The 14332-nt window shown below is 45.1% G+C and overlaps 1 protein-coding gene across 1 annotated transcript in view; it reads right to left on the bottom strand.

Annotated features, from left to right (window-relative positions):
- itga3a (integrin, alpha 3a) overlaps positions 1–14332 on the bottom strand; it is a 42107-nt gene that overhangs the window by 3484 nt on the left and 24291 nt on the right. The window contains 5 exon segments of the mRNA XM_056240616.1: positions 708–884; positions 2146–2248; positions 2469–2546; positions 3190–3269; positions 3514–3588. Coding sequence (XP_056096591.1) covers positions 708–884; positions 2146–2248; positions 2469–2546; positions 3190–3269; positions 3514–3588 — 513 coding nt within the window.

The raw sequence follows: 14332 nt of genomic DNA, 5'->3' as shown, positions 1-14332 counted from the left end.
TTACAATCACACTCTTGCAAACTATTCTAACTCCAATTTTTTTTTAAAGAAAGGCTGAAAGAGTCAGAAGCTTAATGGTGGCGACGTTGAAGTCATTGTCGTTTGTCGTTCATTTATCGTCTACGGTTAGGCTATAAACGTTTAGACTATAATCCATAGGTTTTTGTCGAGGGCAACCAGGGTGATGCTAATTTCTGGGTTGGCCTACAAAAATACGTCACTAAAGTGCTCTGTTGGATTACGTTTCAACACATTACATAATTCTATCTCATGTTAATGATCATGCATCATGTTGAATTGGAATATTTGATTGAGCTGCTTGCTATGATATTCTCTCTTGAGTTCTTGTGCTTAGAAGGTCTAGATTTTCTACAAATAAATCCATGTCCCACTGATTTATAGGCACGGAGAGATAGATAGTCCACAAACCGCCCTCTGTTTTATATTAGGAGATGGACTTTTTGAAAATAAATCCCACACGGCTTTGTACATTAAGTGAGATTGCAGTGCGAACTGTGGGTAATATAGTTTTGGGAAAGGAGGAGGTCCCAGTCCCAGTCCCAGTCCCAGTCCCAGCATGATTTCCTCGGCTGCTTCTCTGTGGGATTCAACTGGCTGGATACTGCTAAACTTCTCTGTCATCAATGCTGTATTGCAGAAAAAATAATCAGTGGCGGTCGGTGACACACATACATCAAATCACTTACTGTGAGATTACGGGGGTTTACGATGTTATTTTCAGGAACACAGAAGGGCTTGGACGTTCCTGTCATCTGAATCTCTGACAGGTAAAGCAGCCACTTCTGATTATTCAAGGCATAAGGCCACTGAAAGATCACTTCCAGAAACCCCAGATTTCCCAGAGGTTTACCAGAAAGGTCCACCTGCAGACAAAGGAATAAACACAAGTAGTAACTATTTATAGTAGTTGTGAACTGTCTAGGAAACAACTTGTTTAAAAGTTTGGAATAATTAAGTTTTTTAATGCTTTTCAAATAAGTCACTTATGCTCAACAAGCCTGCACTTATTTTATCACAAATACAGTAACATTGTGAAATAATATTGCAATGTAAAAGATTTGTATTCAAATTTAATATATTTTAAAATGTAATTTATTCCTTTGATGGCAAAGCAGCATTTTTAGAATTCATTACTTCAGTCTTCAGTTTCACATGATCCTTTATAAATCATTCTAATATGATGATTTGGTGCTCAAAAAACGTTTTTGATTTTTACATTAATAATTTAGCACTAATAATACTTGAGAACCAAATCAGCATACTAGAATGATTTCTAAAGGATCACATGACACTGACAACTGGTTGTGTCTGCAGCAACCAACAAGACATTTTATCAATCATTTGGTTTCTATTTCCTGTGGAATGGTGCTAGATGGAATGGAAAGTAGCTCCGCCTAGTGTGAAATCTCATTGCTCCAAAAATCCCAACTCAAAAAGCAGTATGGCCAAAAGGGGTCACATCATGCCACAGATATGGCAAGCACAGTTTGTCTGGAATGTGCAGAAAAACTGAGTGATACAAACAGTTGGTGTGTCCCAATTGGCATACTTATGCACTATTCTATGTCATTTTGTAGAATATATAATGTTAGTATTGTGTTCACACTGAAAATTCCCACAGTAATAAGTGCACTTCAAATACCCTGATAATGCACATATTTAAATGAAAACACGAAGGGTGCTTCTCAATCAGTAGGCTGCATCCTAGCGAGGTTTTGTCCTTCCTAGTCCAGCTCTTCTGAGGCTAGACTCCTTATCTCGTTCTTGTGCTCAAAATGAAGGCAACAATTATTTGGCCACTTTAGGGTTGTGAAATGTAAGTAAAACGTTTCCATAGATAATCCGTACTTGAAAGTACTAAAGTACTAAATCTGAGCTTATGTCCCAACTAGTTGCATTTGCAGCAAACAAGACATTTAGTCAATTATTTGGTTTCTATTTCCATTGTATTAGATAGCTTCACCTAGAGTGAAATTCTCAAAAATCCCACTCCAAAAAGCAGTATATTAAATGTCACACTGTATTTATTTCCTTACAGTGTGGACAGACAAATGATCCAACACTGCAAACTTTCCACATCACACCTAGTTAGGAATCAATGTTAGACTGTAAAAAGCATCTTGCCGTGAAGTTGAATTCCACTGGGCTTCCAATATCACTGGTACTTTTCATGGCTGATTCTCCTATTACATTGCCACTGAATTCTGTCTTAAGGTTGAAGATAGGGCTAAAAGAAAAATATACATTTTTCAGATTATTATTTTTGCACACTCATAATATTTGTATATAGCTCTTGCTGAAGTTTGATGTCAGGCAAAAAAATTAAGAAATTTCTGTATGCAATGCTCAAGTGCAACATGAGTCATCTGACATCACTTTGAAAAGCGGTAAGGCAGAAGTGAAGATCCAGTGAAATGCTCTAAGGATAGAAATGATGCATAACTCACATGTTAAAGATGGGCTGTAGGACGTACTCCACCATTAGCACTCTCGGCAGGGGCCGTAGATCATTCTGATCGCTCTGCCTGAGAAGTGTAGATGAAATCATCAGCTAGTGTCCAAATCTGAATCATACCCTTTGAACAAACCTCTTTCACAGACAATTGTTCTTTCATATGTATATAAGCCGTATGTTAGTGGTTAAAGCTGCAGAACTGAGCAGTGAATCACTGTATTTGGCCCTGTTTATCCACCTTCCTGTGGGTGGGTAGGGATTTTAATGATATTCTTTCTATATAGAATTCTGCTCAACTTTACATAACTCCTTACAGAGAGATCATAAAATATTCTTTTATTATTATTTAGAACTACCGTGATGTGATATAATGACTGAAAGTATAAACTCATACAAGTAAAAACCATCACAAAATGCAACATACGATATTAAATAAAAAGGATATGTAAACTTTTGAGCAGCATAATTTGCATAAATTATTTTATTTAAAATAAATAAGTAAATTTCCAATTTGAAAAAAGGCTAAACATCTTAGACTAGAGATTTTGCACAGGGTTTGCATGAGCATAAAATGAGCATAAAAGTTTTCTCTTCAGGATTGTGTGTCTTTAGTAAGGACATTGTTTTTTGCAAGCTCATTTCCTGCAGAACATCTCTCCCCAAATGTTCAGCTTATTTGAGAATCTGAAGAAAATCATGCCGGTATCTCATACGTTGAGAGCTGCAGTTCAGTCTGAATCTCCTGCATGTCTATTGTGATTCCTGTAGTTTCAAAGGTGATCTCAATCTCGACCTGTGAAAGACAGAAGTGCCCGCAAGAAAATAAAGACATATTTTTTAAGATTCATTACATCTGCTCCTAGAAATGCTTTTCACACTGTTGAATAAATTCATATGTTGTATCCAAAAAATAATCCTAAATTCTAATCTGATCCCCATCTATTATGGTTGCTACAGTATGTCTACTTGTAAATCCCAGGGTAACAGTGCATTTCAAACCTATGCATGTCAAGTCACTGATACCAATGAGTACTTACTCTCTGATTTCTTTGAAAGGGGTCTCCCAGCGTACACAGAAGATAAACCCCGGAAGAAAAGTCAACATTCAAGTTCTGCAAGGCACAAAAAAAGGAGCTTTGTAAAAAAAATGTATCTACACTACTGTTCAAAAGATACATTTTTGTAATGTTTTTGAAAGAAGTCCCTAATGCTCACCAAGGCTGCAATTATTTGATCAAAAATACAGTAAAAACAGTAATACTGTGAAATATTATTACAATTTAAAACAACCATTATCTTTTTTAATATATTTGAAAAAGTAATTTATTCCTGTGATGTGTGATGCAAAGATGAATTTTCAGCATCATTACTCCAGTCGTCAGTGTCACATGATCCATCAGAAATCATTCTAATATGCTGATTTGCTGCTCAAGAAACATTTATTAATCAATGATGAAAACAGTTGTGCTGCTTAATACTTTGTGAAAACTGATATATTTATGAATAGAAAGTTCAAAAGAAAAGCATTTATTTAGAAATATTTGTTTAACTATTTTTGTAACAATGTAAAAGTCTTTACTGTCACCTTTGACCAATTTAATGCAAATAAAAGTAGTAATAAAAAGTTTTTTTCTGACCCCAACTGAACTGTAGAGAATATGCAGAGATAATGTAGACGAGGGGTGTTCAATTTAGCTTAACCAAAGCTCTGTGCCCAGTTGCATAAAGCCTCTTAATTTTTTCCCCTAAGTGTAACACTTAAAGCTGCAGTAGGGAGTTTTGAGAAAACGTTGACTTAGCCTGAAAATTTGAACAAGCACAACTTACACGTCCCACCCCCTTGCTCTCTGCTGCGCTACAGCCCTCCCTCCACAGCTCGTCCACCACAGCGGAGCCCGTCGTGAACGCGCAAGCTAGTAAACAGGGCCACTCATAACGGCGGATAAAAAGGTATATGGCACATTCACTAATAGGGACTATACGTCAATAATATGCTTTACATTGACTATGGTCTGCCCATACTTTGACTACAAACTTGGTCCTCAAATCATTATGTATTTTGCAATAGCCTACATGTAACTTTATAACGTTGCACTCTTTCTATAAGTTATAAATAGCTAGTAAGATAACGTTAATATAACGGTAACTAACGTTACAGTATGTAAGTGATTATTCTAGCGATATATAATGCTAGATAAGGTGTGCTAGTACATTATTTCAGCAACATGACAAGCCAGTGAATTAGCAGGTTTCAATTGTTGCTTAGCAGAGTGCGTGACATTTTATCTACATGTTATGCGGCCAGAGTTTTGACACCGAGTCAATGGGCTCTGTGTAATTCTTTCTTTTTCGCTTGTTTATCATCATCGATCTTTTTCCTTTTACCTCTTTGTTTTATGAGCAGGTGTCACTCGAGAATTGGCAGTTTAGGTTGTTTCTCCGTCATAAGCACAGCTGCAGCACGCCGGCAATCTTGAGTTTGAACGACGGCTCGCGCTGTGCAAGAGAGGGGTGTGATCAGCGCGTACATGAGCGTGATTGACAGTGCTAAGACAGTCCTCCTGGCTCTGATTGGTTGTTTCTGACCGGGAGCGTGTATTTCTTGCAAATGGCAATAGGACCACTAGGAGGAGCCAGAGGAGCTTGATTTTTACACAGATTATCTGTCTCATATTCTACTGTCAGGACATAATGACAGTTTTAGCAAATACATGTTTTCAAAAGTTACCTACAGGAGCTTTAAACCGTGAATTCCCCTTACCTAAGGGAATGATTTGAGGGTGTTGCTGTTACAGATCTGCCAGGCTCTCACACCAGCCAATCACAGCGCACTCCCTCACCTGAGTTCTGATCACACACACCTGCACCACTGCCGCTACTTAAGAACATACTTCACCACAGTTCACTGTCCGGTCTCATTTGTATGAAGGGGACTACTTACCTTACAACGACCTACCTGACTTCTCTCCAATTTCCACTCCAGCATCATGTCTCCATTCTACTCCGTGTGATTCTCCCAGTGTCTCGTCCTTCCTCCGTGTCTCCACGTCTTCAGCGATTCATCAGCATTCCTGTAAGATGATACATTCCATTCACTGCCAGCATCCCACTCTCCAATTCATCATTGCACTTCCTACTCACCTGCTTCCAGTTCATCCGCTCAGTTGTTGTCCAAATAAACTTCCTGTTTACTTCATCTCTGTCTCGTAAGTCTGATTCCGTAACAGGAGACCGGACCGATTACCGACAGACAACATCATGAGCTCACCGGAACAGCTCCAGGACAACTCTGATCCCATCACACCAGCCATCATCACCACCACCACTTCTTCCACGATCGCAATCGCCAGTCCCATGGCCAAACCAGCACCCTACTCTGGTTTGGCGGAAGATTGCAATGGATTTCTCATGCAATGTTCATTGACCCTGGAGATGCAGCTGCATCTCTTTACCAAAGACCGGCTAAGATCATGTTCATCATTTCCCTGCTGAAAAGGGCGAGCGCCCCAATGGGCTGAAACTCTCTGGACGCAATCCAACGCTGTAACCCAGTCTCTTAATGATTTTGCCACTCACTTTCGTGAAGTTTTCGGCAAACCTGTTGGAGATTTATCAATAGGTGAGCAACTTTATCATCTCCGTCAAGGGAATATGTCAATTAATGATTATGCTCTCAAGTTCAGAACCCTCGAGGCCGCCAGCAGCTGGAACGAGAACTCACTCCTCACCACCTATCGACAGGGATTGGATCCCCGAGTGCGACTGCATCTCGCTGCACACGACGATGCCATCGACCTAGAACGTTTCATCCAACTGTCCACCCGCTTCACCACCCATATACAGTTGCGTCTCGAAGAACACCAGGGTCAAACACCATCTATCTCCCTCGCCAGCCAGAGCACCTCATCACTCCAGAACCAGGCCACGAGCCAATGCAAGTAGACTCTCTACCCGGCTACCGTTTACTGAGCGGCAGAGGCAGCTGACCCAGGGTCTCTGCCTGTATTGTGGTGCTGGGGGGCATATCATCTCCACATGCTCCATTCGTACACCTCGTCCAATGGTGAGTGTATTGAAGAATCCCATAACAAATTTGAAACCACTGACTACCACTGTAACCCTTACTGCTTCGAATGCATCTCTCCCAGTTCATGCTCTCCTCGACTCTGGGTCAGCCGGGAATTTCATCTCCGGAAACCTCTGCCACCAATTCAACCTCCCGACGACCACTACTCAGACTATCTACCAGGTCCAGTCGGTGACTGGACGACCACTGTGATGCTGGGTGAGCCAGTGCCCCATGGGAAGATCTATCCCCTCTCACTTCCCGAACAGAAGGCCATGGAGGAGTATGTAGAAGAGGCTCTCCAACAAGGCTACATCCGCCCTTCTACGTCCCCTGCTGCTTCGAGTTTCTTCTTCGTGGCCAAGAAAGATGGAGGCTTGCGGCCTTGTATTGATTACCGTGCCTTCAACAAAATCACCGTCAAATTCCGATATCCTCTTCCCCTCGTCCCAGCGGCGCTAGAACACCTCCGCGGAGCCACGGTCTTCACCAAGTTGGACCTCCGCAGCGCGTACTACCTCATCCGGATACATGAGTGGAAGACCTTCTTCGTGACCCCTACTGGACACTGAGTATTTAGTTATGCCATATGTTCTAGTCAACGCCCTCTCCGTATTCCAGGACTACATGCATGAGGTGCTCCGGGAGTACTGAACTGTCCTCGTCTTCATCCTTATTTACTCCTGGAGCATGGCCGACCATCTCCATCCCTTTTGTGGAGGTCCTGAAATGCCTGAGGGAATTTCATCTGTTCCTCAAGGCCGATAAGTGTTCTTTTCACCAACCCTCAGTGCAGTTCCTTGGTTATAACATCAGTGACAAAGGTATCCAGATGGACGAGGGGAAGGTGGAAGCCATCCAGAACTGGCCCACACCATCCACCATTAAAGAACTCCAACGCTTCCTTGGCTTCGCAAATTTTTACAGACGATTCATCTTCGGCTACATTTCCAGCACCAGTCTCCTGCAAAACAAGCCCAAGTCTCTGTCCTGGTCACCAGCTGCCAACGAAGCATTCCAACGACTAAAGACATTCACCAGCGCACCGCTCCTCATCCATCCACTCCCCGAGAAACCTTTTGTCGTGGAAGTGGATGCATCCACTACCGGGGTAGGAGCGGTACTGTCTCAGCAGCAGGGGACCCCAGCCAAACTCCATCCATGCGCCTTCTACTCCAAAAAGCTCAGCCCGGCGGAGAGAGACCTACGATGTCGGCAACCAAGAACTCCTCGCCATCAAACTAGCCCTAGAGGAGTGGAGGCATTGGTTGGAGGGTGCACAACACCCCTTCACAGTCATCACTGATCATAATAACCTCCAGTACCTAAAAGAAGCCAAGAGACTCAATCCCCGCCAGGCCCATTGGGCCTTGTTCTTTACCCGATTTAATTTCTCCATTTTCTATCGTCCAGGTTCAAAGAATGTGAAGGCTGACGCTCTTTCGCGTCTGTATGCTCCAGAAGAGGTCAGCGAAGAACCTGAGCCAATGCTGCCACCCGAGTTGATCGTGAGTCCCATCCAGTGGTCTTCAGACTTCATCACCTCCTCCAGCGCCGCTCTGCCGAGCTGTCCCCCCGGACGTCAGTACTGCCGTGCAAAGGCAAAAGACCGTAACTTCGTGTTTGGTCGAAAATTAGTTTTTTATATTTTTGGCACATTCAAGACCCCCTTTATCATGTGGATAAGTATCTTGAGTCAATTCCGTCGTTTTTTCGAGAAAATAATGGGTTGTCTTAACAGTAACTTCCAAAAGCCCGTGAGAAACCAAGGCAGAACACCGTAACACCAGTTACCGCTCTTTGGCTTTGTTTTGGAACGCTCATTTTGAGTTACGGTACTCTGCCTTTGTTTAGCCGCGCGTCAATATGAAGTTACGGTGCTGGCGTTCTATCAAATAATGCTACCTTTCAGATTGTACGGTGTTCTGCCTTTGTTTTGCTCTCCATTAAAATTGAAATTACGATGTAGCCGGTGTACTTTGTACAGCTGCCATCAGTCCCTGTAACTTCTGATGTCCTCAGATCTTTGTCCAGCACAAATGCGGTCCGAACATTTGGTATGGTCTGAACCCGCTCCATCGACAAACGTGCGATAGGCTATCCATCACGAATGATATGCAGAGTTGACAGAAAAAATGTTACACACGCCGTAGCAGGTGAATACAACAAAGAACTAAAGCCCCGCCTCACCCAGATCGGATACCGGACCTGGTTGAAACAATCATGCATCTAGCTGGCAGAGTGCCAAAACTTCGCCGGCGCCTTCAGCTCCACCCTGAACACAGTCGGGCCGACGCGGGACTAATATGTCACAGGGAGTGATAATAATGAAGCAACAACGGTATATTGGTGCATACAACATAATGAAGCAAGAATTGCTGGTGCATACAACATCAGACAAGCTGTTACAAGCGGGTTGTACCTACAATCACACTGTCCGGAATAAATCCGCGGGACGAGCGAAGTGCACTGCACAATAATAGGGCAGACAGCTGAAACCACCGCTACTGAAAAGACGCAGAACACAGAAGGTTGTGCTATAAATGCATTAGTCGTCTAGGTAGTCCAGAGCGCGCTCCCCACCGAGTCTCAAGATGGAAAGCACTGCGTTCGTACTTCGTACTTTTCGTGAACGTACGAGGAGCATGACACCTACGAATATACTATAAACGAGTCCCCGGGTCGAATGTGCGCGAGGACCTGTTTTATCGTGATCATTTTGAACGCGCGTTTATCAAGTCTTATGCCACTCGGTACCAATTGAAGATCTTACCGCTATGGAGGTATTTTGCCATGTCTCATGTATTAATAATGCCACCAGAATGCAACCAAAGCACAGGGTAGCAATAAGTAGATGTCTATAAGTGTAAATCATACAAAATAAATGCCATGATCACTAGATTTTATACAGGTGTTGCTATAATTATTTTGTTAATGGTGATCAGCAACCAAATATTGATAATGTGGAAGTTACTGCCTTTTGCCTTGGCATGACTTCTCACTTTTTGCTGACAATGCAAAGGCAGAGTGTACAGTAACTTTAAAATAGTGGTCAAAAGTCAAGTTTGAGCTCAAGATTTTTTTATGTAGATAATTTTCATTACTAAAACATCTAATTGCCAGATTTACAGTGTCCTACCTATAATTAATTTGGAGGGACAACTGAAAATCTTTAAAGTCATTTTTCTCAGTTCCACACTCTGAGTTAAAGGTATTGTAGGTAGGAATTTTTTAAAAAACTTTTTGCCAAATTTGTTTAAACTTTCTATATATATCAATGCATAATTAAAATGTAAGTACTCTGGAAAAGAGAGTATATGTTATGATCCAGTCTCTTTCTCCTTCCTCTTCCTCCCTCTCCTGGTCACACACGGTATTGTACTCGCAATTACTCTCTCTCCAGCTGTTCCTTGTTCCCTTCTGCTTCTCTCTAGATTCCCCGCACCTGTTCTCTCTTTTCTCTGATTGCGCTTGCTACTTCTTTCCTCTCTTTTCCCTGTCTTTTGTCAGATTGTTTGTTAACCTCTGATGAAAGGAGTTTCACAGATTTTTCCTCCATCAGTTCGTTTTCTGTCCTGTCCTGTCCTGTCTGGTCCTGAACAGTCCTACTGGGAATCATCAGTTGCAAGTACTTTTGTCATTTGTGCTAAATCTGCTCTCTGTATCTATTCAGTACCTATGCTGCCTGAACTGCTACTGTTTCCCGTTGACCATCCATCGTGTGTTTCCCGAGTGACCAGAGGATAGCCGCCGCCTTGCTGCTTTATCCTTGCTGTCTGCCACCCACGCACTCCCAAGGAGGATTCTTTCTGTTAGTGTTAATCTGGCCCTAGTACCGGCTGTTTCTGTTGTACATTTTCCTACAAGATCATTTCAGTTGCTGGCGGCTTCCTCATTTGATTGAATTAAAGACACTTTGACTGTGATTCGCTGTTGGGTTTTCTCTCACCTTATAACAGTACAATCTGACCAAGATGGACCCAGCGAACGAGACTCCCTTTCATGTCGCGTTGGAACGCCAGGGATCGTTACTCGGCAGGCATGAGGAGGAGCTGACCACCACAAGACGCGTCGTGGAGTCTCTGGCTGAGCAGATGTCTGAACTTTCTACGCAGTTTCATCGCCTCCGCCACGAAGCGTCGGTTCCGTCTAGATCGCCTGATTCCCCGGAGCCCAGGATCAATAATCCACCGTGCTACTCGGGTGAGCCCACGCAATGCCGTGCGTTTTTGACACAGTGTGAGGTCATTTTTTCTCTTCAACCCTCTACCTACTCCAGGGACCGCGCCAAGGTCGCCTATGTGATTTCGCTCCTTTCTGGAAGGGCTCGTCAGTGGGGAGCGGCCAACTGGGAAGCTGAAGCTGAGTTCATGGATTGCTTTTCCCTGTTTAAGGAGGAGATGATCCGCGTTTTTGACCGTTCAGCGCATGGTGCGGAGGCTTCCCGCCTGCTTTCATCTCTTCGCCAGGGGAGGCTTTCAGTCGCTGACTTTTCGATTGAATTCCGCACTCTAGCAACTACGGCTGGCTGGAATGAACCTGCGCTGGTGGCTCGTTTCTTGGAGGGACTCAACGCGGACGTCAAGGATGAGATCTTCGCCAGGGAGGTTCCCAGTCTTCTTGATCCTTTGATCGATCTCGCCATCCGTATCGAGAAGCGCTTTGACTCGCGCCGACGGGCAAGGAACTCTAATGCTGCTCCACATTCTCTGCTACCCTTCTCATCTGTACCCTCATCCCCTGTCGCTGATGCCACTCCCGAACCTATGCAGCTGGGAGGCTTGCGCATTTCCTCAAAGGAGCGAGATCGGAGAATATCAAACCGCTTATGTCTCTACTGTGGCTCTGACAAGCACTTCGTCTCGACTTGTCCTTTAAAAGCCAACGCTCGCCAGTAGTAGGAGGAGTTCTGGCGAGCACTACTTCTCTGGTCCCTCCACTAAAATCCTGTACTACCGTCCCGGTTCATTTGCACTGGTCAGGTTCCTCAGTTTCTGCTAGTGCTATGATAGACTCCAGGGCAGAGGGGAATTTCATTGATGAGGCTTGGGCTCTGAGACAAGGTATCCCCCTCATTGATCTAAAGGAGACCACACCCCTCTTCGCCTTAGATGGCAGTTCTCTTCCCAATGTCTTTCGTGAGACTATTCCACTGTCTCTCACGGTCTCTGGTAATCATCGCGAGACCATCTCTTTTTTAGTTTTTCACTCTCCTTTCTCCCCCATAGTGTTAGGGCATCCCAGGTTGACCCAGCACAATCCTCAGATTAATTGGTCAAAGGGCACTATTCTTTCTTGGAACCTGTCTTGTCATGTGAAATGTTTAGTGTCTGCCATACCCCCTGTTTCATCTGTTTCTGTGTTTCAGGAAGAGCCTGGTGATTTGACCGGAGTTCCGGAGATGTATCACGATCTGCGAGCGGTTTTCAGCCGTTCCCGAGCCACTTCTCTCCCTCCTCACCGTCCGTATGATTGCTGTATCAACCTCCTGCCCGGATCCACGCCCCCCCCGTGGGAGGCTTTATTCTTTGTCGATTCCCGAACGCGAGGCACTTGAGAATTACCTTTCCGAGGCTCTGAATGCTGGTACTATCGTTCCCTCTTCTTCCCCCGCCGGCGCAGGTTTCTTCTTTGTTAAAAAGAAGGACGGGTCTCTGCGACCCTGTATCGATTATCGCGGGCTCAATGACATAACTGTCAAGAATCGTTACCCTCTGCCACTTATGTCATCAGCCTTTGAGATATTACAGGGAGCTAAATTTTTCACAAAGCTAGACCTGCGTAACGCTTACCATTTAGTGCGCATAAAGGAGGGGGACGAATGGAAGACCGCGTTTAATACTCCCCTCGGGCACTTTGAATACCGGGTTCTTCCTTTCGGCCTGGTAAACGCACCTGCGGTTTTTCAAGCTCTTGTTAACGACGTCTTACGTGATATGCTCAACATCTTTGTTTTCGTGTATTTGGACGACATTCTAATTTTCTCACCCTCTCTCCAGGTACATACTCAGCATGTACGTCGCGTACTTCAGCGCCTTTTGGAGAACCGTCTCTTTGTCAAGGCGGAGAAGTGCTCATTCCACGCAACCTCGGTAACATTTCTAGGGTCCGTAGTTTCGGCGGAGGGGATCAGTATGGACCCCACTAAGGTCCAGGCCGTCACTACTTGGTCTGTTCCTGAGTCTCGCACGGCGCTCCAGCGATTTCTCGGCTTCGCAAATTTTTACCGCCGGTTCATACGAGATTTTAGTCAAGTGGCAGCCCCTTTAACCGCTCTTACCTCGTCTAAGTCTAGTTTTGTATGGACCGATTCCGCTCAGAGAGCTTTCGACCGTTTAAAGACACTCTTTACTACTGCTCCCATCCTAACTACTCCCGACATTTCCCAGCAGTTTATTGTTGAGGTTGACGCTTCAGAGGTGGGGGTCGGGGCCATTCTCTCCCAACGCTCATCCTCTGATGGCAAGGTCCATCCGTGCGCGTTTTTCTCTCATCGTCTCTCGCCACCCGAACGTAACTACAACGTTGGCGACCGTGAACTGCTTGCTATCCGTTTAGCTTTGGGGGAATGGCGCCATTGGTTGGAGGGTGCGTCTGTTCCGTTCATTGTGTGGACCGATCACCGTAATCTTGAATACATTCGCTCCGCCAAAAGATTGAGCGCGCGTCAGGCTCGTTGGGCTCATTTTTTCTCTCGCTTCGACTTTACTATTTCCTATCGCCCGGGGTCTAAGAATGTTAAGCCCGACGCTCTCTCTCGTCTTTTTGATTCTTCCACAGTCACCCCTAACCAGGAGAGTATAGTTTCCCCTGCGCGCGTCGTCGGAGCTACTGTTTGGGGAATAGAGAGACTGGTTAAGCGCGCTCTCTCTCATTCCATCACTCCACGAGGCTGTCCTAAGCATTTACTTTTCGTCCCGGTCTCTGCTCGTCGAGCGGTCCTTCAGTGGGGCCACTCGTCTAAATTAGCTGCCCATCCCGGCGTTAGGGGTACCCTCGCCTCCGTACGACAGCGTTTTTGGTGGCCCTCCCGTGAGAAGGACATCCGTCGATTCGTTGCCGCCTGCACCGTTTGTGCTCAAACTAAGTCTAGTCATTCTCCTCCGTCTGGCCTCTTGAGACCCCTACCCGTGCCGTCGCGTCCGTGGTCGCACATAGCGCTTGACTTTATCACTGGTCTTCCTTCGTCAGCAGGACATACCGTTATTCTTACGGTCGTCGATCGCTTTTCTAAGGCTGCACATTTCATCCCCCTCTCGAAACTCCCCTCCGCCAAGGAAACGGCCCAGATAATGATTGATCACGTTTTCAAACTTCACGGGCTCCCTTCCGATATAGTTTCTGACAGGGGTCCCCAATTCTCCTCTCAATTTTGGAAGGAGTTTTGTCACCTGATTGGGGCCTCTGCCAGTCTCTCATCCGGCTTTCACCCCCAGACTAATGGTCAGGCCGAACGCGCCAATCAAATTGTCGGCCGCATGCTGCGCAGTCTCGCCTTACAAAACCCCGCTTCCTGGTCCGAGCAACTGCCCTGGGCCGAGTACGCCCACAATTCTCTCCCATCATCCGCTACCGGTCTTTCTCCCTTTCAGGGTTGCCTTGGGTACCAACCTCCATTGTTTTCTTCCCAAGAACCCGCCTCTCGCGTTCCGTCTGTTCAAGCCTTTGTTGGCCGCTGCAAACGTACTTGGAGGAGGGTGAGATCAGCCCTTTGTCGTTCTAGAACCCGAATGTGTATCGCCGCTAATAGACGTCGTGTGAAGAGCCCCCGCTATCATTGCGGCCAAAAG

The sequence above is a fragment of the Rhinichthys klamathensis genome, unplaced genomic scaffold (genome assembly GCF_029890125.1).
Source record: "Rhinichthys klamathensis goyatoka isolate OS25496 unplaced genomic scaffold, OSU_Roscu_1.1 h1tg000605l_1, whole genome shotgun sequence".
Lineage (NCBI taxonomy): Eukaryota > Metazoa > Chordata > Actinopteri > Cypriniformes > Leuciscidae > Rhinichthys > Rhinichthys klamathensis.
The sequence above is the reverse complement of the archived record's forward strand: the minus strand, read 5'-3'. Positions and strand labels throughout refer to the sequence as shown.